The sequence below is a fragment of the Acomys minous genome (assembly GCF_964271855.1).
Source record: "Acomys minous genome assembly, chromosome: 13".
In the NCBI taxonomy this organism is placed as follows: domain Eukaryota; kingdom Metazoa; phylum Chordata; class Mammalia; order Rodentia; family Muridae; genus Acomys; species Acomys minous.
Genome location: NC_140495.1, coordinates 40,924,685 through 40,950,049, shown reverse-complemented (window position 1 = coordinate 40,950,049; position 25,365 = coordinate 40,924,685). Strand labels below are relative to the sequence as shown.

At 39.1% G+C, this 25,365-nt stretch overlaps 1 protein-coding gene across 3 annotated transcripts in view; it reads right to left on the bottom strand.

Moving 5' to 3' along the window:
- The window catches only part of COL12A1 (collagen type XII alpha 1 chain), a 116,312-nt gene that overhangs the window by 81,618 nt on the left and 9,329 nt on the right, over positions 1–25,365 (bottom strand). For 2 of the 3 annotated variants that reach the window (XM_084754255.1, XM_084754254.1), the window contains 11 exons: positions 22,395–22,511; positions 20,962–21,105; positions 20,122–20,181; positions 18,016–18,279; positions 17,686–17,850; positions 16,599–16,772; positions 14,528–14,818; positions 13,513–14,115; positions 11,526–11,798; positions 7,227–7,499; positions 6,458–6,730 (listed from right to left, as the gene is read on the bottom strand). The exons of the other annotated variant lie outside the window; for it this stretch is intronic. In XM_084754255.1, the coding sequence (XP_084610381.1) occupies positions 6,458–6,730; positions 7,227–7,499; positions 11,526–11,798; positions 13,513–14,115; positions 14,528–14,818; positions 16,599–16,772; positions 17,686–17,850; positions 18,016–18,279; positions 20,122–20,181; positions 20,962–21,105; positions 22,395–22,511 (2,637 nt within the window). The remainder of the gene's footprint in view (positions 1–6,457; positions 6,731–7,226; positions 7,500–11,525; positions 11,799–13,512; positions 14,116–14,527; positions 14,819–16,598; positions 16,773–17,685; positions 17,851–18,015; positions 18,280–20,121; positions 20,182–20,961; positions 21,106–22,394; positions 22,512–25,365) is intronic. 3 annotated transcript variants of the gene reach the window in all.

Below are 25,365 nucleotides of genomic sequence, written 5' to 3'. Positions count from 1 at the left end.
TGCTCAAATCAGAACACATGAGACTGTGTCTAAACACTAACAACCCTAAAAATCTTTTAAATTTGCCCTCTGACTCATTCCTCCATGGCCCTTTACTCTTTTATGTCTTCCTTTCACACACACACACATCCTCCCACTCCTCCCCTCCCCCTCCACCACCCTCCTGCTCCTCCCCCACCCTCCTGCTCCTCCCCCACCCTCCTGCTCCTCCCCCACCCTCCTGTTCCTCCTCCACCCTCCTGCTCCTCCCCCACCCTCCTTCCTAGTTTCTACCTCTCGCCTCTGAGACCCACAGGGCTGAGATACAGAGTGGCGATGAGCCCTCACTCTTGCTTTTGTCTAGAATAACAGCTCTTTGAAAGTGAAGACTTTATGAAAATCAAAAGTGGTCAAAATGTGGATCATGATGATCTCTGAGGCTGATTGGTAATTCTTCTATTGTATGGTTATATTTCCATGCACATCAAATCCAAGTCACTTCAAGAATGACCCTCGGAGGACTGGAAAGTTGATTTAGCCTATCGTCACATGCTTTTCATCTTATAAAACATGGTTTCCGAGATAGATAGATAGATTGATAGATATGCCCTATCCTATCTTAAAAGAAAATGCCTCTCAAGAGTGCTTGTTTTTGAACAGTCAGTGGCACTCTTATGGGGTTTAGTCAAAGTGCCATCTAGGGAGGCATTTGCTTGTTTAATACATTTGTAGTTTCTGCCTCAAAGAGGTTCCAGTTATCAGTAACTAACAGAAAATATTTTAGTTTTTCTATATTAGACTTGAGCAGGAGTTCTTTTTTAGACTTCATAAGAGAGAGAGGAGAAAAGGTAAACAGGAAGTCAGAGTCTGCTCTCCAGGCCAATGACAGCAGTGCTGAGCAGAAGCCAAGAGGCTTCCTTCCTTCCTTCCTCCCTCCCTTCCTTCCTCCCTTCCTTCCTCACTATCATACTAGGTTGAGATCCACATCTGTTGCAGTAGTTGCTCCCTACCCATTGTGACTTCCTTAGGTTTTTTTGGGTTGTTTTGTTTTGTTGTTTTGTTTTTAATGATTCTGAAACTTGCTCAGGGATATTTTTCTAAGTGAATGTTTTTCAATAATGTCTAATTTCATTCTGCTTGCTTTCTCCTGCTCTGAACTGTGTTTTCTATATTTCATCTACCCGTGGAAAAGAATTTAATGGATTTGTTTCAAATGTGCCTTTTCCCTTTGAGTCCACCTCAGTGGTGTTGCTATACATTCTTCCTAGGTAAGGACAAGGAACCGGAGTGCATTTCTGTCATAGATTTAAAGGCAAATAAAACTCAATCAGATTTTGACATCTTGGTAGTCAGTCGGAGGGCTGAGAATAAGTGACTTTTGAGTATGTGGTCCTAAGGAGAGCGTACTAACATCCGAGGCTCAGTGAGCACTGCAGAAGACGGGTAACAAGATGGGGAAGATGGGGGAACACTGGGAACACCATCTTCTGGGCATGACACGGCCCTTGCACTCACGAACTCACAGCTATGGCTACCTGCACAACTTGCGCAAAATCAAACCAGGTAATATTTCAGCATGGAAAGAGGAGAGATTCATGAGGCCCTGCCTCAGCTAAGGAGCTATTGGTTGTTATTGGCTACCGGGGTGGGGAGGACTCATTTTTCTTAGCAGTGTATGGCCATTGGCAGATGGTCTATGCTCAGTCTGATAGCGCCATGTCCGGATGCATTCAAGTAGCACTAATCAGACTCCAATAAGTTATATTTTTAATGAGGGCATGAGGGGAGGAGGAGGATGTGGTCAGTGTGAAAGGGGGAGTGTCCAGGGATAGAGGGAGGAGAGGTAGAGACAGATCTAATTAACATACACTGCATACATTTATAAAATTGTTTCAAAAACAAATTAAGGATATTCTTTAAAACAGTTTCGGTGTTCAGTATTTCTGTTCTGACTATAAGTCATATATGTATGTGTATATATATGTGTGTGTGTGTGTGTGTATATATATATATATATATATATATATATATATATATATATATTCAGATGCATTTTTCTCGTGTCTGCTTGCATCGTCTCATTGCTGATGCTGTGGAAGTAAGTGGTGCAGACAGGTGGATTTCTCAGGATCTGAACATCCACAACAAGTTGAATTATATAGTTTTTTCCACATGCTTTGCCAAAGAACCAATGTCTCATTTAAGTAACTTTCCTATGTTTCCTTAGTTCTTTTCCATTTGCCTTCCAAAAAGGAAATTAACATCCAATTCAAACATAATTAAAATATAAATTAGCCAATGATGATAACTGAAAAAAAAGCGAATCCCCCTGTAATGAGGCTGTGTTTCGTCCTACAGATCGTTCCAGCCAGCCTTCACTGGTCTTCACACGGCACCTTCAGAAATAGAAGTTCAATTTAAAATATAACGTAAATGCTCTTCTACATCAATGTGTCTTTTCCGTTAGCGCTCAGCTCAAAAGCCATCCAACTTTCCACAGAAGACCTGCTCCTGGATGGCGTTCGTGTGGAAACAGAACCGGAGCCACCATTCCAGGGGACAAAGTTCACTGCCTACCACTCAGCTCAGCTACTTAAAAGGAAGAAGCGATTCGTAAATGTGAACAACTAAATTGCAGTTCAGCTTCAGAACTGCACGAGCAGAGAGCTTTCTTTCCTAATTATTGCCCCTCCAAATCTGACTTAGCTTTATTTCTCTGGCAAGCAATTAAGCCACAGAAAAGAAACTGAAATAGCATCCTATGGTCATGATAAAGTCCCCTGGCAAGGTCACAGTGCTTATTCTCCCAGCGTATGATTTTTTTTTTTTAAATTATGTGGCAGCAGTAAATCTAAGAAAACAGAGAAGCCTTGTTTAGTCCGCCTCGGAGAAGCCCATGTTACTGTGCGGAAGGCCGAATCCCAGCGCTGCTGTGCTGCAAACCTCACTGTAACAAAATGTCAGCTGAGTCAACTCGGTTTGCTCTGTAGGAAGCCATTCATATGTCAGGCACTAGCAGGTTGCTACAGCAACTGAAACAAAGGGAAGCCTGAGAAGGCGTGGTTTCCATAGCCAGAAAATACTCAGAACTCAAGAAAACAGAACTGTCTTCTTCCCAAACTGATACTTTCATTCATTTGTGGTGAATCTCTGAATCAAAGATAAGTATTATTCACTTAGATTTATCAACGTAGGTTCCCCTCCCTCTCACGTCCCAACAGTAACTAGGAGGTTTCTACCCAGACTCAAAGTATATTTGCATGCACAGCAGTGTGTTTAATAATTACATTAAGCCTATCTACTCTAATGACAACAACAGGGGTTGGGGACAATATAAATCAAACGTAATGGCTTCTGTTCAGATTCCTCTGAAGTTTGGATCTGAAATAGTAATAAACCCTGCCTTTGTGATTCTATCACACAACAGTCCTAAGCCAACCATGAACTTCCCTACGCCAGTGCTAATAAATCTCTCTTCCAGAGACGGGAGCAGTTTTCAGATCATTGGCTGTTTTTCAAAAAGAAAAGGTACTAGGAAACAAATTCGGGTTAAGGATGGCTGTAGACCATGCGAAGTATTCGTTCTGGAAAGGGAAAGGTGGGGCTTCTGCTCCTTGAGTTGAAAGCCACATGGTCTCAAGGCAATCTGCAAATTTTTCAGCCTACAGAAAGCTCTTGTTGGTGGACTCCAGGCCCTGGATAGAAGAAGCATTCCTTCAAGGTCTGCTCTTCCCACCTCCTCTCCCAGGAGAGAACCAGATTAGAAAACCAGCAGCACTCAGAAGCGTTTGCCTGGCTCCACTCCGCGCTTTCCACTCCACACACTCACCATCATATCCTGTTCCTGTATATGGTATGTGAATTTGGCTGAGCTGGTATAATAAAATGAAATGGAATAAGCAGGGGCAGGAAAGGTCTAGTATTTTAATTTAGCCACAGCTACACTTCCACAGACTCGTCAAGTTTACCCCACATAATGCAATGGGATAAATATGCCCATAAAAACAGGAGGACTGCACTTGTGTAATCTTCATGATAAGCCAAGAGCTCTAATATAAGGAAGTCTTGGAGCAACACAATTTACTTTCTGAATCACTACATTTTTAAGTTAGTTCAAAAACTATCTTGCTTTCTTCCTTCTCAAGAAGTAAGAAACCAACCATGCTTTTTTTTTTTTAATTTATCTTACTTCCTGTGCACATTCCTCGGAAATAATTTCCAGACAAATACATGTAGATATATGTGCACTAACACTCACACAAGAAGATAATTTGGAAATGGCTCTATGCCATTTGTATAAAGTTATAAACTTATCAACAACTGTACTACCCGTTTGACCTAAAAAAAAAAAAAAAGTAATAATAATAAAATCAAAGGCTAAGAAAACGTGTTTAACTGAAGGTTAAAAAGTACATTTTGCTATGTGAGATTTCTAGTACATTATTCCTGGTGAAAAATACTATAATTTTTAAAAGCAAGAAAGATGAGTGATGGGCAGTGGAACCCCGCATCCTAGACTGGAAACAACTATTGTAAACATCAAGTGTAGTTACCTGCACTGGTCCCACACAAGACTGGCCCTGTCAACAGCAGTCAAGCAATGAGAGAGCCTCTGAACTATGGGCTAATGACAGAGTCTGGGGAAACGGGGCTCACTGTCTTCAGTAGCGTACCCACTACCAATCCACAGTGCTCCGACAGATAGCTGTAAACCTACAGTCACACCGCGGCCCCGCTGGGTCTCAGTGGATCGCAAGGCAAAACCAAAAGTCGTGAGTGTGAAAGAGAGTTATAGGCACCAGACAGGGTGAACACAAGTAGTAAACACACGGGAGGGGAGAGTCATTAGTATGCAAGGCAGGCATCCATACACGAAAGTGTAAAAATAAATAAATTAATAATAATAATAATAATAATAATAATAATAATAGCAACTAAAGTTAGTGAAGAAAGTATTGGCTGAGTATGAATGTCTTTCTAAAACATAGATGAGTACTAAAAGGCACAAGCAAAAGAGAAAGTACTATTTCCAAGAATCCCCCTATGTGGAAGAAATTTGGACAAATATAATCTACACCTATTCTGTTAAAAATAAAAAATAAAATTTTCACATTTATAATCTTAGACATATCCCCCTGAACAGTCTATGCTGGAAAGCCATGCAAGCCATGTGCAGAGGAGAGCATCACAAGACGGGAGGAGAACACACTCCTCAAGCACTTTGGATGCTCTTTCAGATGCAAAGGCCATGCGCTTCCATCGCTTGGAGCTCATTTCCACGGTTAAGGTAATTCCCAGGTCTTTCTCTTATTCCCAAGCTTTTTATGCAGCCAACGAATATCTTTGAACCACTGAAGCTTTACTTCGTAGGCATCAGTACTAAAATATAAGTTAATTTATATCTAGTGTTTTATGGTTCCCAAAGGGCCTGTCTCATCAGGGCCTTCTCCCATCTGATCTCCATAGTAACCCTAGGAGCAAGAAAAGAGGAGGACCATTCCTCTGTACAGAGGCAGACTGAGACTGGGGTGGGTTCATTTCAAGGTCACATAAGTAAGTGAGTGGCACAGCAATGTTCTTCTGGGTGCCAACACTTTACATGGTGGTATTCAATATTTTATTTAAAACCTCTGCTGAAAATGAATCCTATTGACCATTAGGGTTAAACTCTTGGTTACTATTGTTTGATCTTTTCTCATTTGCTTTCAAAACTTTATTTAGAAGCCAAACTATCTTCTGCAAGCCCTGTTGCTGACAGCACCTGCAGACCTCCAAGCTCCCAGATCCAACTAACATTGGGTACTTTGTCCAACTCCACTGGTTTTTTTTTTAACTCATGCTATTCTTCAGATTAACTTTCTCTAATGGTCATTTCACATAAGCAATGTAAAAATATGATGATTAAAAATAAGTGTCTATAGTGTAGTCTCATCTTCCTTAAGCAATTGTGAATGTTTTATTTAAAAAAAAAAGATGACTAAAGTCAGAGAATGGCTACCATAGTGAGCTGGAGAAGAGAACTATGCATCACCCTGAGCCCTCTGAAGCCCTCAAATGTACGTGTTTCCCAAGATCCATTCCCTTGGATGCTGCCCATTTTATTCATTGCAGCAGTCCATGGCCTTATATCAGTTGCTTGAACCATACTGCAAAGTAACAGGCTGATTTATAGGATTCATTTTTTTTTTTTTTGGTTTGGTTTGGTTTCTCTGTGTAGCCCTGGCTGTCCTGGACTCACTTTGTAGACCAGGCTGGCCTTGAACTCACAGAGATCCACCTGCCTCTGCCTCCCCGAGTGCTGGGATTACAGGCACGCACCACGGCGCCTGGCTAGTGTTCCTTTTTAATACACATTCCTTTTAAGAAAAAAAAAAAAGACCACATAGCTCAGATTTCATTCTCTAAAAACACTTCAACCTTTTTCATGCAAAAATCGCCCAGAAGCTCAACATTCACCAGAGCATGGGACATTAATTACCTTCAAGCGTTGTTCCTTTTCCAGAAAGGGCTTCCCCAGCCCCGGACGCGTACAACGCGGTCACGGATAAATCATACTGTGTTCCTTCCTTCAATCTTCTCAATACCATGGTGGTTGTATCTCCCCTCACAGTGACCTCTTGAGTGTCACCTCCTGCCGCTGGGGTGTACGTGACGAGATACTGCTTCACTTTTCCTGGTGCCCGACTCCAAGACAACTTCAGAGTTGATGTGGTTGCGTCAGAAACTCTTAAGTCTCTTGGATTCCCTCTAACTTCATTTTTTTTTAAAAAATGACAGTATCAAAAGGCTTTATTTAGTAAAAATGACTTGCAAACATCCATTTTTTTTCATATGTGTGTTATATCAAATTTGTATCCTAGGTAATGACTCTATGGCAATATAAACCACCTGATAAACCAGCTAATAAAATGTAAGCATTGCTAAGTAGGGCCCTACACGATAGTCAACAATGAGCAAACACTTAATTCCTTTTCTATGTTTACACAAATTAAAATCTTCCATGGAAGCCAGACATAGTAGCTCACTCCTGAAATCCCAGCAGTTAAGTGGGTAAGATAGAAAAATCTTAAGTTTGAGGATAGCCTAGGCTACATGTAGGAGTTCTGTCTCAAAGGAAAAAAAAAAACATTTGTGTAAAACCTGTCATCAGAATCTTCCACATAAAATCATTTCCCTAAAGCTCTCCTCCAACCGAAACAAGGACAAGTGTGTTGTTTCCATGTATGTGATCAGCATGTTTCCCCTACCTTCTTCAGTGGCTGCATTTCCTGTGAGTGGGGTGCCAGGTCCCGAGGAGTATTCAGGAATTACAGATATTTCGTATTTTGTGTCTGGCGTCAGGTTCTCCAGTGTTTTCCTCCTCTGGTTGGCTGGAGTGCTAACTTCTTTGCTTTCTCCACCAGAAGCTGGTCTGTATATAATCCGATACCTTAAGACTCGGCCTGGAGCTTGAGACCAGGTAATTTTAAAACTGTCCGTCGTCTCGTCTGTCACCTTCAGGTTTCGCGGTACTCCTTTTACTGAAATTGAGAAACACATAAATTTTTTAAAAGCCAGCTGATTTTTATATGAGTACATAAACTAGCTTTTAGACATTAATTATATTTTTCTAACTTAGTTCCACCACTGGTTTTGTTTACAAGCATGCTGGTTACAACATCATTTAGCCAGACTTTAAGTACATTCTGAAACTGTCCTGCAAGTAATTTCTTATCATTATGATCATTTACCCTAGAGGAAAAACTAGGATATATATATATATATATATATATATATATATATATAGAGAGAGAGAGAGAGAGAGAGAGAGAGAGAGAGAGAGAGAGAGAAGAGATACATAGGTATGAGAGAAGTGCGTGACAAGCACTTAATGTCACTAAACACAAATCTTGAAATTGAATTGCAATGCGAATAACACAAGACTTAGGTTCTTCAATGAAATGTTCAAGTAAGAGCCCAAACGAGAACACTGGACTTTATGTTTGGAAAACGCGCTCAGGAAGGAAGGCTGTCCATATGGACAACAGGTTCCATAACGTTGAACTCAAGGACATCACGCTCTCAACTCGCCGGAGCGAAGCTGTGGTGGGATGCGGTTGTACGCAAACAACAAACAGAACTAGAAGTTTACTTAGAATTTCAACCCATCATGGGGCTGGAGAGATGGCTTGGTGGTTGAAAGAATGGCTGCTCTTTCAGAGGACCCAGGTTGGTTCTCACCACCCTCACTGCTCTTCACAATCAAGCTTCCCAGACACCCTCTTCCGGCCTCTCGGGCCTTCACACACACACACACACACACACACACACACACACACACACACACACACGGTGCACAGACATGCATGCAGGAAAAGCACCCAAACGCATAAAATTAAATTGAATAGATCACAATTTTAAAGTAAAAATTCAACATACTCATAGATCACTCCAGACAGGAAAAAAAAAAAGGAAATAAAATGAAACCATCAATAAAAGAAATATTTGAGACCTGGTGGCACTCAGAGGAAGGACAGCAGGTTACCAAGAAGAGACTTGATACCCTATGAGCATTATACAGGAGGAGGAAATCCCCCTCAGGAACAGTCATAGGGGAGGGGAGTAAGGGGAAAATGGGAGGGAGGGAAGAATGGGAGGATACAAGGGATGGGATAACCATTGAGATGTAACAAGAATAAATTAATTTAAAAAAAAGAAATATTTGGGGCATGGTGATATGCACCTTAATCCCAGCACTCAGAAAGCAGAGGCAGGTGGTTCTCTGTTGATTATAAGGCAACTTGGTGTATATAGCCAGTTCCACACCAGCCAGGGCTAAATAGTGAGACCCTGACATGTGCATACACACACACACGCACACACGCGCACACACACACACGCGCACACACACACATAAAGGAGATAGGAAGAAAGGAATGAGAGAAAGAGAGAGAGGGAGGGAGAGAGGGAGTGAAGCAGTTGGCAAACATTGCCCATGATTCATTAAGCATATCGGAAAAAAAACTAAATTAGTTAAAACCAGTGAAGCGGAAAGAATAATGACTGTGAATCTTGGCTCTGATGCTCAGTCGATGTGTAAGTTGAGCCACAGATTGTTCAGCAGTTAAACACGACCACTTATTAGATTATTAAAGTGGCTTAATAATGTAGTCCATGAAAAACATTTAGTGTAACATATGACTCCTAGTGAGAGCTCAGAAAAACACCAGCTTAAGATGTTAAATGTTAAAACTTGACTATTTACAGAAGAAACTTTAGATGCCACAATATCATGAAAAGCAATAGAGCTGTCAGACATCAAGCTCTTCTGTAGTAACCCAATGTCTAAAAACTTGAGTGTATATGAATACATGGTTCTCAACTCAAAACTTCCTCCTCCCTCTCCTCCCCCCCTCCTCCCCCCCCTCCTCCCCCCCTCCTCCCCCCCTCCTCCTCCTCCTCCTATTCTGTTGCTGCTGCTGCTGCTGCTGCTGCTGCCGCTATTGCTGCTGCTATTGCTGTTGTTGTTGTCCTTGTCATTGTTGTTGTTGTTGTTGTTGTTAGGGTAGGGGTGTAGTGCTTATTTCTACAGTTTATTTTTATGAAAAAAAAACTCTATAAGTAATATTAAAGGGAAAAACAGTGCCCCATGATGAGTCAATATATTTGTTTTACATGGGCCCATATCAATATATTTGTAAGCAGTATAGTTTTTCAACCTATTAAGAATAAGCATAAAACCAAGTACAGATAACGTAACTGTTTTTAAGAATTTGGAGTAGAAAGTGTTTAATCTCAAGTTTAATGTCCTAAAGTGACTAGTAGTATGGTTGTCTCTTGTGCCTTCTATTTCTTTGTACAGAAAAGCTCCTACTTGCTCCCTTCTGTTTGAAGAGAGCTGACATGAGGCCACCCAGCAAGGCCGTCCCTCAGACCTTAGTGTTCTTGGGGGGGGGGGGGCGGGTGAAATGCTCAGTACAAACGTGTCTCTGTCTAATACCGGAAGACATTGGACGGAAATAGAAGAATGAAATTCAACAGCTAGGCAGATAGCTTCACAATTAGTTTATAAAGACTTTCAGACTCAAGCTTCATCTTGAGCTGCAGTAGGCATTGTCAGCAATCAACAAAAAAGGCAGAAATATCTTAAGTATGAATATCTAAGTTATAGACCCATAATTTTTTTTTAAAAAGACGAGTTAGCTACTTCAGTTGGCCTGTAGCCAGAACTATACCTACATCACATACAAAAAAATTTAATGATCTTCTTTGAAAAGCTTTTTAGACACAAAGATTCCCTAATTTTGTCAGTAAGGTATGCAAAGTGTGCTTGCTCTATCAACAAGCGCATCTTTATACACCTTAGACTTTCTTTTTTTTTTTTTACACAAATTTTATTTATTATATATACAGTGTTCTGCCTGCACACCAGAAGAGGACACTAGATGGTCGTGAGCCACCATGTGGTTGCTGGTAATTGAACTCATGACCTTTGGAAGAGCAGTCAGTGCTCTTAACCCCTGAGCCATCTCTCCAACCCCTACACCTGAGACTTTCATCGTGCCATTCTGGGTTCTTTCCCTTGCACCCACTCAAAATAAGGAAGAGAATCCACATTATAATCATCACTGTGTCTGCGTTAAGAATACTTGACTTATTTTAATTTTTTTTCTTAGCCATATTAAATGTCAAATGAAATTAATTACTCCAAAAGGTATCCAGCTCTAGTCACAGCAGCATTATTCACAACAGCTAAACATGGGAATACAAGACTAAGCAGAGCAGGGTGTACTCATGCAATGAGGTAATACCCGCCCTTTTAAAAAAAAAGAAAGAAATTCTTGCCAAGTGTAGTGGCACAAGCCTTCAACCAAAGCACCCAGGAGTCAGAGGCAGGCAGATCTCTGTGTGTTCAGGGCTGGCCTGGTTTACATAGCAAATTAAGGTCAGCCAGGGCTACATAGCGAGACCCTGACTGACTAAATAAATATCTTCTGACACAAGCTGCAGCATGCATGAGGAATTACACCAAGTGAAAGACATCAGACAAAGGAACAAACATCACATGATTCCATTGTATAAGAGCGTAAAACCATCAAATCCAAAAAAATACACAAAGTAGCACAGCAGTCCAGAGAAGGGCACTTGGGAGATGGAGAAGCACTATGGGAGATGGAGAAGCACTATGGGAGATGGAGAAGCACTATGGGAGATGGAGAAGCACTATGGGAGATGGAGAAGCACTCTGGCTATAGGGTTTTGTTATGCGCATTCTGCACATGGGTGGTGGTGGTAATGGCTATACAAGATTGATGTACTTCATGAAATTGAAATGTACACCTAAAGATGGCGGAAGTGGCTGAAAAGGGTTGTTTTTATTTTACTTTCATGTACTAAAAGCAGGTGGATTATTCATGCTCTCTAAATAAATAACTGATAATAAATAATCTATTATTTTATTCTTATTAATTTATGGTTAGTTATTAATAATTACTAATTAATTAATAATTTGTTCTCTAAATAATTACAAGGTTTTTTTTTAAAAGCTGAGAGAAACCCCTCTGTACCTTCAGCTGTGGTCTCCTCTCCAGCCAAGGGAATACTGAAGCCATCTTCATACTCCGCAGTCACATTTACCAAGTACAGGGTCTCCGGCTTCAGGTTGCTGAGAACAACATTGGTGCTCGAGGCTGGCTCCACCACCGTGACCTCCTCATCCCCACCAGCATCCTTGTAGGTGACGTGATATGAAAAAACATTTTCTCCAGCGGGAGACCATTCAGCTTTGAAGCTATTAGCAGTTATCTGAGAAAAGCGCAAATCTTTTGGTGGCACATATGCTGTTTAAAAGGAAAAAAAAGGAAGTACTTTAGTACTTTAGATTTATGGAATAAAATTAGACCTCTTGACTCTGTGCTTCGGAAACGGTTGGTACTCATTCAGGGGCAGAGTTATGGAGACCAATGAAGGTGGCCTCCGAGAGAAGGCCTCCTTTTTTTTTTTTCTTAATTGAAAAATAAAATCATTCATATTACATTTCAATTGCTATCCCATCCCACGCATCCTCCCATTCCTCCCTCCCTCCCGCTTTCACCCCATTCCCCTTCCCTATGACTGTGACTGATGGGGACCTCCTCCCCTTGAATATGATGCTAGGGTATCAAGTTTCTTCTTAGTAGTCTACATCCTTCCTCCTAGTGCCATTGGGCCTCCCCATCAAGGGAACATGGCCAAATAAGGGGAGAAGGCCTCCTTTTTAAAGGGAAGTCCTGATCACTTTCCCTGATTACCAACAACAGTGATTATAGTACATAAAAGAAGTAATTAATTAAAATGAGCTTGAATGTTGAGCTTCTCAAGACAAAGCATTAATAGACTATTCCCCCTTCAGGTGTATATTTAGACAGTAGCAGATTTTAAATGAACCATAACAATTTTATGTTAGTGACAGGCAGGCAAATATTTCAAAGTAAAAACTAAGGAATTTTCTGGTGAGTGAATAATCATAATAACTGTAAGGTGCCTCAGTGGGTGCAGCATTTGTCATGCAAGTATGAGGAACTGATTTGACTCCCCCAAATCCATAGCTGGGTGCAGTGGAGTCCCTCTGTAACCCCAGTGCTTCTACAGAAAGAAAAGGGGCTTGTAGGCAAGAGAGCTCAGCCTGAGATCACATCAGAGAGCAACCAAAGGCTGTCTCAAATAAGGTGTAAGTCTAGGGCAGACCCAAAGGCCTCTTACCTCACACACACACACACACACACACACACACACACACACACACACACACACACACATTGTGGCATGTGCTTGCCCATCATCACACATACATAAATGTGTGGGCACACATATGCACACACACACACATATACATACACAAAAATGTTTTTAAAAGTATACTTGTTAAAGTAAGCATGCATTAAACTCATCATAAGAAGAGACAATCCTTAATGCACATTTCCTTGTTGGGGGGGGGGGCAAATACAAATAGGAGAGATATGAAAGTATAAAGTTATTAACAAAAAAGAAGCCAAATGTGTAAAAGTGACATATACTAGAAAACTTAAGGGGGGTTTAGAAAACAGGGGGATATTGTTAACTAAACACTGGAAAGAAGAATTTAGACAAATCAGGAAGAAAGAATGGGGAACTCCAGATATGAAGTGTACCCAGAAACAAACAAGAAAAGAGGATACACAAAATGGATCCAAAGGTCCGAGACTGTTTTAGTTGTTTTGTGTTCAAAGGACCCAGATCAGTATCTACACAGTAGAAATTAAGTAAGTATTTGTTTAATTGGCTATGACAAAAGTACGATGAAGCTGGGTCCTAGACTTCTTTGAAGATCTAGGGAGGAAATCTTACTTGGGATTTTTTTCCACTAATTTTTTCACTAGTAATGAAATGGTATGCATAAAATGACACATGTGAAAAGTATGTGTCAGCCCAGTACACTATGTTTGGTGGTTTTCAGTAGCAGTGGGAAGTTTCTGGGTACCCATTAAATCAAAGAAGAATCCTACCCATGGATTTAGAATACAGAGTTCTACCTACCTTTCTTCTTTATAGCTGCCAACTCTTGCTCAATTCTAAGACAGATAGACTGTGTGAGTTCGAACGATATCCTTTGAAAGGCATCAAAATCCTCCACTGTGAACACATGGGTCTCAGCAGGAGGAGAGGCAATAGCTTCCAGTTCTGAGCGCACAGCATCCTTCACACCAACTGCAAAGATCTCCACATCCGAGTTCCTGAGTTTTATAGCAGGGTCCCTGAAAGCATCTGACGACTTCCCGTCCGTGATGAGAATCATCACCTTCGGTACGTTGCTTCTCGACCCTTTGTTGGGCACAAATATTTTCTCTCTGACATAAGTCATTGCTTTCCCTGTGTTTGTGGATCCTCCTCTGTAGGGGAAGGTGTTTATTGCTTTGATTATATCTTCAACTCTGTTAAATTCCTTCAGTGTGAACTCGGTGTGAGGGTCTCTGCTGTACTGGACAAGACTTATCTGCACCCTGTTTGGTGAAATCTCAAAACTTTTTGCAAGAACTTCCAAAAAGGCTCTAACTTTAACAAAGTTTGCAATCCCGATGCTATAGGAGCCATCAACCAAGAACACGATATCGGCTTTTATATCCACGCCGCGCGAACATTCTGTGAAGAGAAAGGAAAAGCCCATTAAACAGAAACAAATCAAATGTAATAAAATTAATATAGAGATATCTCACTTTCTTTGTAAGTGTACTTTTTTTTTTCAAGAACTGATACAGAGTTGGAGAGGCAGCTGGGTGGGTACAGTGCTTCCCGGGCACGGCTGACGGCCTGAGTTTGGTTAGCCAAAACCCACCTAAGAACCAAATGCACCTGCAGTGAAGAGCTGGGGTATTGGGACAGGCAGATCCTAGGCCTTGCTAGATAGCCAGTCTGGGCCAGTTTCAGAAAGACCCCACAGGGAAAAAAAATAATGGAAAATAAAACTACTGCAAATATTGTCTTTACAGTGAGCCCCGACCTGGTAGACCATAGTGTCGTATTCCAACCCCAGCAGTAAAAATGGCTAACTTACCCACTTGAACTTTCATTGGCTGAGTCTTTTCCATTACGGAAATAGGCTCACTAGATGTCAGTCCCTTCATGGCAAAAACGCTGATCTGGTACTCTGTGTCAGCTGAGAGGTCACGAACATTGAGCGTGGTCGTCTGAGGCCCCACACTCAAAGCGTGATGTCGGCTCCCTGCGACCATTGGTGTAAGGAGGACCTTATAGCCAGTCACAGCGCTGGGAGATGGATGCCAGCTCAGCCTAATGTATTTTGATGAGAGTTCTGTGACAACCAGATTTGAAGGAGGCTCGATGACTGAAAAAATAATAATAATAAGCATGTGGTGAGTAATAATTAAGTGCAGCTCTATTAGGCATTACATTTGGGCCTTCAATTCTTCTCACTCAAATTGACAATGGCTATATCAGAAAGTGCTGAGAGATACCGTAGCTCCCTAATTCCGTCTATATGAACAAACAAACAATTTGTACTGTCAGGATTTTAATTAGTACACTGAAAAGTTTGGTGGGGGAAGAATTTTTTAAATAAACTAATGAAAGTAGATTTAATGCTTCGTCTTTCTCTGAAACCAACATTTTCATTTCGAGTGTGACACTTCACTCATTGTCTTTATTTTCATGTCCCAGTATAGATGTTTACTAGCTATTGATTGCACTGGTGATTTACTCAATACAGGCCCTGAAGAAGGAAGGGTACATCTGTGATGAGGTCATGGCTACCTGCGCTGGAAGGCTGAAACAGCGGCACAACAAAAAACTCGCCTGATCTTGGCACACACAAAACCACACCTCAACCTGTTCAGAGTAGAGAGAGATAATCCAAGTAAAGTGAAAGTAGGTATATAGACTTCATGACAATACAGAGTGGGGGCTGGGGGCGGGGGGAGTCAGTTAACCATTAGACAGTAAAGAAACAGAAAAGATTCAGAGCCTATGAAGCACTGAGAAGTCCTGGAAGAAGTAAAAAAAAAAAGCCAAGGAAGTTATCAAAATATGATGGAAGATGGAACCACGTGAAAGCTATACATAACCACTTTTCAGCTCCCAGAGTGGCATGAAATCCCAATCGTGGGAAAACATTAGGGCTTTCAGCGTTCAAACAGATACTTGTAAAATATCTTTTTGAGATGTCTCTTCTCTACTCCATGTTCTTAGAAGTAATGGCGGATAGAAATGGGAAAACTTCCCTTGTGTGGGAGTATCAAACTGACCCATCTCTCAAAGATTCCTAAGCTTTGAGCGGATTAGGGAGTACATGATGACAGGAAGTCCTTGTCCTTAGGCAGTTGACAGAAACAATGTTGTCACATCTATGTCCTAAAATGCTAAAAAATAAGTGTGTGCAACCTGACTCCAGCAGCCAACGTTGAAGTCTCGGCATAAAGCAAGTAAAGCAAATACCAGAAAAGCCTGACTATGGATAGACAATAGACACAAAAAGACTTTTATATAGAAGTCTAATCATGAAGGAGGGGAATGTCATTAGGCCCCACCCTTAGACAAAGAACAACTACAGACAACTGAGGAATGCTGAGTGAGAGAAATAGCTTTTTCCAGAGGGGAGCCCCCTAATTGTTTATCCAATATCAAGTAGATCCTTGAAATCATAGTTATACAACTAACACCGAACGGATTCATCAGGTTGCATTATTCATTTATGCATTTACACACATGCACTCAAACATAAATGTAGCAATAACAAATCAAAATAATCCATGAATCTTAAGGGAAGCAAGAAGGATCATGGGATGGTTTGGAGAAAGGAAAGAGAAGGGGGGAATTATGTAATCATATTTTAATTTTTTAATTAAATTAAAAATATTACGTAACATAAATCCAATCAAAACTTGCCCCTCCAAAAAAATGTTCAAGAACTTCACAGAAAAATAAATATCTTGTCAAATCTTCCACTGTGAGGGAGAAAATAATATCAAGATATTAACAAGTTGAGTTCCAAAACTGGATGATAACTGTAGGGTGTGATTAAGATGTGTCTATTATAAAATACCTATGAGGCAGGAACCACTGTCAGAAGCTTCTAGAAACTATGTACCTTTCAAGAAACAAGGACTCACCTTCTTCTCCACTAACCAGTTCACCAAGTTGCTCATCAACTCCTGAACACACCTGGGAAATGATCTCATTTTGAATGTCTACAATCGCATCAAAGTTGGCCACATTGAAAACATGGTTCAAGGAAGGTGTGGATGCAATTTGTTTGAGTTCTTTTGCATCTGCAGCTTTAATGCCTTGAAAACAAAAGGGTGGGGATACATGAGAGTGGGAAACGTATCTGCTCCAAGAAGCTCCTTGCAATATTTCTCAATCTTCTAAACAATGAAGGTATTTTAACCCTTTTAAAGTCAAAATCCAGAGTTGGTTTGGCACATGCCTTTATTCTTAGCACTTGGGAGGCAACGGCCTGAAGACTTCTGTGAGTTTAAGGTCAGCCAGACCTATATAGTGAGACCTTGTCTCAAATAGATAGATGATAGATAGATAGATAGATAGATAGATAGATAGATAGATAGATAGATGATAGATAATGTTGATGATAGGTAATAGGTAGATAGATAGATAGATAGATAGATAGATAGATAGATAGATAGATAGATTATAGATAATGTTGATGATAGGTGATAGATAGATAGATAGATAGATAGATAGATAGATAGACAGATAGATACATGATAAACAAATGTTCAATGACAAAGCATTTTATAATCTCATAAAAAGTGACCATCCAAAGAGAAAAACAAATGGTCAATAGAAGAGCCCCCATTCTAACTATGTCATCATTTGTCTCTGCCATCTGTAAAGATAATTTTTTTTATTACTAAGTGCTGAATGAGCTGGAGACCTGTGAATATTTCAAGTATTATGTAATGCATAAAATCCACTTAATGATAATACAAGGAGGATCTTTATTAGAAACACTGGCAGACTCTTGTTTGAAAAGTAGAGAGCTGGCACTTAATCCATATGCTAAGAGAGTTTTATGAGGAAACAGATAAGCAGAATTTTTATTCAAGGACAGCTTGGCATAATACTATCCTATAAAATGCAGTAAGAACTTTCGACAGCATCCTTCATTTATCTTTGTAAGTGTTGGGTGTACTGAAGGAGATCCTAAAAGAAAATGGCTGGTCAGACTTAACCTACCCAGAGAGAAAACCTCAACTCCAATATTCCGAAGCTCCCGGGCTGAAACTTCCACTTCGTCCTGAGATTTGCCATCCGTGATAATAATTGCCACTTTAGGAAATCCAGCTCTTGAGCCAGCCGACTCAGTGAAAGTGTTTTTAACTAAGTAATCAATGGCATCCCCTGAAGGACAAAAGAAATATGTTCATTTACTCTATGCACTCATTTGCCAAAGTTCCAGACTAAGAAACTAAGCACAAAGGCACTACTACATAACCATTTTTTCAATTTCTTTTTGAAATAGACACTTAATTCATTTTAAACAAGAATATAATCTCTAAAACATACCTGTCATTGTGTTGCCACCTTTGTATGGTATTTTTTTAATTGCAGCAAGCAGATCTTCTCTTCGGTAATACTGATTTAAGTTAAATTCAGTCCTGGTATCCGTGCTGTACTGAACGACCCCAACCCTTGTCTTCTCCTCCCCAATGTCAAATGCAGACACAAGGGCAGCAATGAAGTCTAAAATGTACTTGAAGTTATTTCTTCCCACACTCCAGGAGCCATCCACAAGAAACACTAAGTCTGTCCAGGCACTGACAGAGCACTCTGAAACATAGTTGATATATTTTGAAGGACTGAATCAGTTCATGTTTTTAAAAAAAAAACCAATGCAAACATGTTCTTGAACCATGCTATGCTATTCCTTTGAATGTATTTGACCCATTATTTTCCATCTATACACATAAAAGAATATAAAATCTTATAAGGACACTGAAGCATTTTTAGTGCATTTATCAAGATCCATTGATGAAATTGGATGCCTTTAAATTGCTATTTAAGACCACATGGTGGCTCACAGCCATCTATAATGTGACCTGATGCCTTCTTCTGGCCTACAAGTGTGCATGCAGACAGAGAATGTATGCATAATAAATAAATAAATCTTTTTTTAAAAAAAAGATATTCTGTGCAGAGAAATAACAAGACATGGGATATGCTGCCCAGGAGAACATAGTCCAAGTACACACACTGACACTTGCATTTCTAAACCATATGTTTACTCTTCCCCAAATGAAGATGACATAACACATTTGGGAGAACACAAAAGAAATGTCAACAGAGTCTTCTCCAGCCTTATCTATCACAGATAAATACAATCTGTGCTCTTCAAGCAGAAGTGTCTGAGTTGAAAAGAAGAGCAAATGTTTTAACAGTCTGTCATATTTTCCAATATAAATGTCTGTTTATAGTTGTCGTATTCTATGCATACAGTCATGCAAAGTAACCAAAATATCTTGTCTTTGTCATTTGTGTGCTTAAATTTGATAACTAAAGCCTCTATTACTAAACAAAAAGAGGAAGAAATGTTGTTAACTCAAAAGTCTAAATTCCCATATGCTATCCTTAAGGGAGTAAAATGCAATGCTCTTTTATAACCACACATTATCTTTCCTTCTTCTGTAGCCAAGGAGGCACGTTAGTTTTCATGAAGATTTGTATTTGCAAAGCAACATTTAGTGGATTTCTGAAGATGTTTTTGTCCTTGAAGTTAGTTGGTAGATAATAAAAAAAAAAGAAGTATTTGGCAACGAGAAGCAGGAAAAAGTCCTGGAAAATTGTGCAAGACAATTTCAAGTCGCATGCTTAAATAATTTTTGTATGCTGTTTAATGGGTCAATTTTAGTCTATTAAAAATCATATCTGGCAGAGTATTTTGATTTAGAATAAATATTGATAGTTCAGAGAAAACATTAATGTAACTGCATACAAGAAACTTCATGTTAGATTATTGGACATCTGAGGAATGATAAACAGTGATCTAGAGGAAAATTTCCCAGAGAAAGAGGCCTTAGTGTTTATAATGTTTTTATGATCAGTCTGGGTCATAAATCCAACTTACAAAGTGGCAAAAATCAGAAGTCCAAGAAACTCCTTAGGAGCTCACCCTAGCAAGCCACATGAAGCGGTGTCAGACAAAAAGGAGACTAACAGCCTCAAAGCTGAGACTAAATAAAGGTGCTTTTCATCGGGGTACATAGTCACCAATTTCTTAGAGATGGGCTTCAGAAACTAGAAGGATTGGGAAAGCTGATATCATCAGCCAAGGTGACAGAAATATGGCAGAGATGAGATTAGTGTTCAAGTAGACTTAAAGCTTATTCCATAGAGTTGTTACTTCAAGCACTAAGACTGTCTCAGTCTTCTCCCATGAGTCCGTATCATCTGTTGCTATCCATCTGTCTTAGGAGAAAATATTGACCAGAGGGTTAGAACTCAAGGTCTGTACGGATTTAGTTATATCTTTCTTTCCTCTAGCTATACTCCTAAGGAAAGACTATAGCTACTAATTTAGGGAAGATGATCTAGCTTTGTCTATAAATAGAATATCTACTGCAGTGCATCTGTGAAGTCTACAAATCCAAGCAAAAAATGTAGAGAGAAACTCACTTTGTATCTCTGTTTTTCCAGGTTTCTTCTCCCCTGGCTTGGTTGGACCACCTGTCTGAACTGAACCAAAAGCCCATCATTAACAAAAGAAACTACCACAAATGTTTTTATTATGAAATATATATACTCTTAAGTATATGCTTTAAATATATACTTAAAACTGAAGTGTGTGTGTGCATGTGTGTTTGTGTGTGTGTATTTGTGTGTGTGCATGTGTGTTTGTGTGTGTGCATGTGTGTGTGTTTGTGTGTGTGCATGTGTATTTGTGTGTGTGCATGTGTGTTTGTGTGTGGGGGTGTTATACATTAAAACAAAATACATTGTTCCTTAATATTGTGTTTCAAATGTGTGGTCAAAAGGCCAAAATATTATTTCCTTAGAAATAATTTGTTTTAATGAAATATTAGAGATATTTCCAAAAAAACTTTGCATTATTGCTTAAAGATTTTGATGTTTTAAATAATTTACATTCAGAACATTTCTGCTACCTCCAGAGACCAGGGTTAAAAAGCATTTATGAATTGTTTGTAACCACTAATAACAAAAATATAGAAAGTGGTACTATATAGTAGGTGATTTAATATGAAGTTGGAAAATTGTCTGCAAAAATACATATATATGTATCTCTGCAACAGTAATAATCAATGAAAATAGGCTATCAATTTGAAAGTAGAGGGACATAGAAGTAGTTGGAGTAAGGGGACTTTGTTGGGGTGAAGGGATGAAAAGGAAGGAAGAAAGTGATATAATATTTTAACATAAAATGTACAGAAATTATTTCAAATTTTTAAAAAATGACAGAAAAATTATTAAAGTGCTTAAGTGTGTATGTGCTCTTACTTGTTAGCTGGCCTATAACTGGCACACTTTCTTCTACTTCATCATAGGAAGTTATGGTCACCACATATTGTGTTTCAGTCATAAGATCTGATAATAGAGTTTCAGTGGTACCAGCAGCAAGGGTAAATTCTTTAGTATGATCATCTGGAAATACAAAAAGAAAACTATGAATTCAACAAAAGCTTTCCCAAGACTAAGATGTTACAAAAATATCTAAATGTTCCCCAAAACTGAAACTTTTACCATATGCTTCTTCCAGACATCCAAGCATTGTTTTAACTGTCTTCCAAAAATAAGGCCTTGCATTTTTAGGAAACCAATATATGCAATGGCATTGCCTTTATCTGAAAGTCACACTCAAAACCTTTTAAACTCTGGAAATTCTTCTAAATCAAGCGTATGTCAGAATGTCAGACCAAAAATATGTCATCATTTTATGACAACAGAAAATAATAAAAAAATTGATAAATAAGATATGACTCAGAAAGCAATTTAATTTTAGATTTTTAAACTGGAAGAAAACAGATAGAAAAAGCAAATGTAGGCCACACTTCCATCAGTACCAATTGTCCTCTGAACTGACTGAATTGGGTATCACATGTCTCCAGATATCATATGCTGAGTATTTACATACATATGACAGCACACTTCCCTCTAGATTCTTTTAACTCTCAATTCAATTGAAAAATATGATAGCTCCTAGGGACTGCATGCCTGTTAATACTTCAATTATATTAAATGTTTCACAAAGCATAATTAAGAAGGGTAGCATATTTTGCAAGACTCTGAGAAAGGCTCCTGGTTTCTATGGGAGCCATGTACAATACATGGGGGATATATTAGACCACAGCTTTGTGATACTCATTTTGAACACTGAACACCAATATTCACAGTATCTAGAAGCCTCGTGGACCATATTTGGGGTGTTTTAGAATATTCTTTAGAACAGATGAAATAGGAAAAGGTGAAATTTTCACTGCTTCAGTTCTTTGTCCATAGTGTCTTTTTTTAAAAGCTCCCTTATGAGAACGCATGTTAAACCACTGGTGTTCTAAAAGGCCAAGAGATAAATAAGCACAGCTCTAGTGACTAGCAATATTGGCAATACCCATGCCCACTGCCAACCGAAGAAGACTTGTTATCACTTAACCAGTGCAAACGGTGCCTCTCCCAACTGTTTTTAGACATTGATTCTCCAGACTTGGACAACATGGTTAACACTACAGATAACACGATAGTATCACTTTGCCTTGTTTACTGTAAGTATTGCGATTGGACTCTGTAGCCCTGAGTCCACCAAATGCCTGGTGACATCAACCAAATCCCTCTGGCTTGATCACTCTTGCCATCTTTGTGATTAAATGTGATGTTAAGCAAACAGACTTTATGGTCTCATTGTCTCTGTAGTAAAACCTTGGCATCTTGAAACTCACCTGTTGTAGAGACCACTGTTATTCTGTAACCCACAATTGGGTCAGCTGGTCTCTCCCAGGACATATGAACAGTATTTTCATCTATAATTTTAAAATTCAAGTCGGAAGGTGGGTCAACTGCAAAAAGAGGGTTGAAGTTAGTTGCACTTTCCAACATCAGAAAATGGTTAATATGATTAATTAAAAACTGTGTGAGCAAAGCTTACTAAAGTTGTCTTTGCATAAATTTGTTTCCAACAAATATAAAAGATATCTTGTTGGATCAGAATAAAACTACAAAGCTGACAAGATATGACAAAACATCAGAAAGGGGTACAAACCACAAAGGACAGCACGGAACACTTGATACTTGAGTTGCTAGGTCATTCTGGAATGACCAGCAAAGTCAAGTAGTATAGAAACACATTCGGATACAAGAACAATGAAATCACAAAAAATAACCACATGTGCAAACGATTCACATAACAATTAAGGAAATTCAATACATGCTGAGTGCACTTCGAACAAGCATGCCAAATCACAACCTGCTTACAACCACGGGCGTTAATTGAGAACAGTGACATGATACACTTTTATAATGTGGAAAGAAAAATCACTGGTGGTGGTTTGTGTTCAATCTCTGCATTGTTTCTTTGTTATTGTTGTTTGATATATCTCAATCTGTGGCAGAAGCTTTGAAAATGGATTTGAATGGAAAAGAGAAATCATAAAAAAAAATGTGTCTCACAAGGAAATATACATTTAAATGTATATTCATGTTAATATAGGCAAATGGTTAATAACTCATGAGTATATAAACAGTACTAGAGATGTTTATAAAACTGATACTCTGCCTGTTTACACCAAAATTGCTGTGTTCCCAAGGTGTAAACCAACATGATCATTGCCTTTGTAGAAGGAATACTCCATACAACAAGTGGCATTTTAGGGTAAAATGCCACAATGGCCCTTCACACAACAACGGTTAATTATGAAAAGACAACATCGATGCATATTTATGGGCAATTATTTACAGAATTTGAAGGAAATAGTGAAGAAAGGTCAGCTTTGGAAGACATGATTGTGCATAAAAAAAAAATTTGGACAGAAATAACCGAGAAGTACAGAAAGGAGCAGTTTACATACAAAACCGTACAGCCTCATGCACGTGTCAATGAAATGTTGACTCGATTTTTAGTTCCCCCACAATGAACAAAAGCCTCCATGTACAATAGCCATTACACAAAGACATTCCTGAGATATTTTATAATGATATTCTCTCCGCAGTGCTCATGCCATCTCGTGCAGCATTGTACTGACTCACTGTCAGTGCATGGTCGGTGCTTCAAGAATCATTACACTTGAAGCAAGTTGTACCGTCAATGGCTTTCCGCCATATGCTTCTCTAAATGTCTCAGTCGATGGGTATTACTCCCTGACAGTGAGAAGGTTCACCGCTCTTTTAAGAGGTTACCATCCCCACTTAGAATTTTATGAAAGTCAATTGAAATGCGGTAATAGCTCTGAGATGCCTCCCGGGGTTGGACAGGGATTAGAGCTGTCTTTAACACTCGTAGCACATTTTCTTTTTAAGGAAAGAAAATTAATCAGGCAAACATCTGCCTTAATAACTTGCCACTTCCAACTGTAGGAGATGGCTTTATTTTCTTTGGACACACTAGTAAGAGAATGAGCATTACTATCTTCCTGTCCATACACAGGCAGTGAGATTAGAACTATTAATCTACATGCGCAGTTTAATCAGTCGGCATTCTCCTGTCTGTAGCCATACTGCAACGTTTAGCTAAATTCATCACTTAGTATATGTAACAAGCATGCAATGGATGTTAATAGGACGATGGGGTACTAAGAATATCATTATAAAGTATCATTCTGATAGCAATGGCTCAGGACAAATTTAATGCAAAGGCAGACACAACCGGCCTGAGCAGCTTTAAAAAAAAAAATCAGTACATGGGAAAATAGTACCACCAACCTTGGAGGAAATTGACCTGAAGCGGCGGCCATTAGGTTAAAACTGCTGGAGGTCAGCAGCGGCCCCACCTTGTTGATATCCAACTGACCAGGATTCCAGATAGACTGAAAAAGTGACTGCAGGAGTGGAAAAGTCTTGAACATTTTAGAGGATTGCACGGTGCTTAGGGAAACTCAGATGTGGTACATGGGATTTCCTAGTAGGAAAAGTGGCCACCAGTGTGTGAAGGGTAGAACCTACTCTGCTGTTTGTGTTCTTCTGGCTAATTGCACCAGATATACAACATTTCAAAGTTGTCATTTCATTTAGATAGTTTGTGATCTCTTGTGGAAAAAAAAATAATAATGATGAAGTAGGTGTGAGGGTATGGCCCGTATCAATTTAAATCAACACAAATATGTGTTTTACTGATTTGGAGAAAATTTTACATTAAAATGACTCACAACCACCATTACACTGTCCCAGATTCTAGGTGTTTCATAAAATAATGCTGGTGCTGCCATAGTACAAACACTAACTAGCTACATACGGGCTGGAAATGCAAGCCACCAAAACCAAGCCTAGGGAGACAATTAAAATTGTAAATAACAATCTGATCATCATAAAGAAATAAAAGTTTAAGTATTTATAACTGGTATTTAGTTTTATATTTAAACATAATGCTTTTGTCATCAAAATACTGTGATATGAGAGTAGAATTCTGATGAAATTTCTGTGATGAAAACTGTAGGACATAGGACATGGGAGGAATGGCCATACTGTGTAAAATGTATTTAAAATGTCTCCTATGTCTATAACATGCAGACATTTAAACATTTTACTTGTTATTTCCTTTTGCCTTCATAATAACCTAACTAGAGGCCTTGTAAGCCTTGTTTTACTAATGAAATCAAGAGAAATCAGCACAACTCATAGATAGCAACAATTTTATATTGTTTTATCTATAGTTTTTGCCACATTAGATTAAATAGAAGAAATACTTCAGTCAAAAATTTA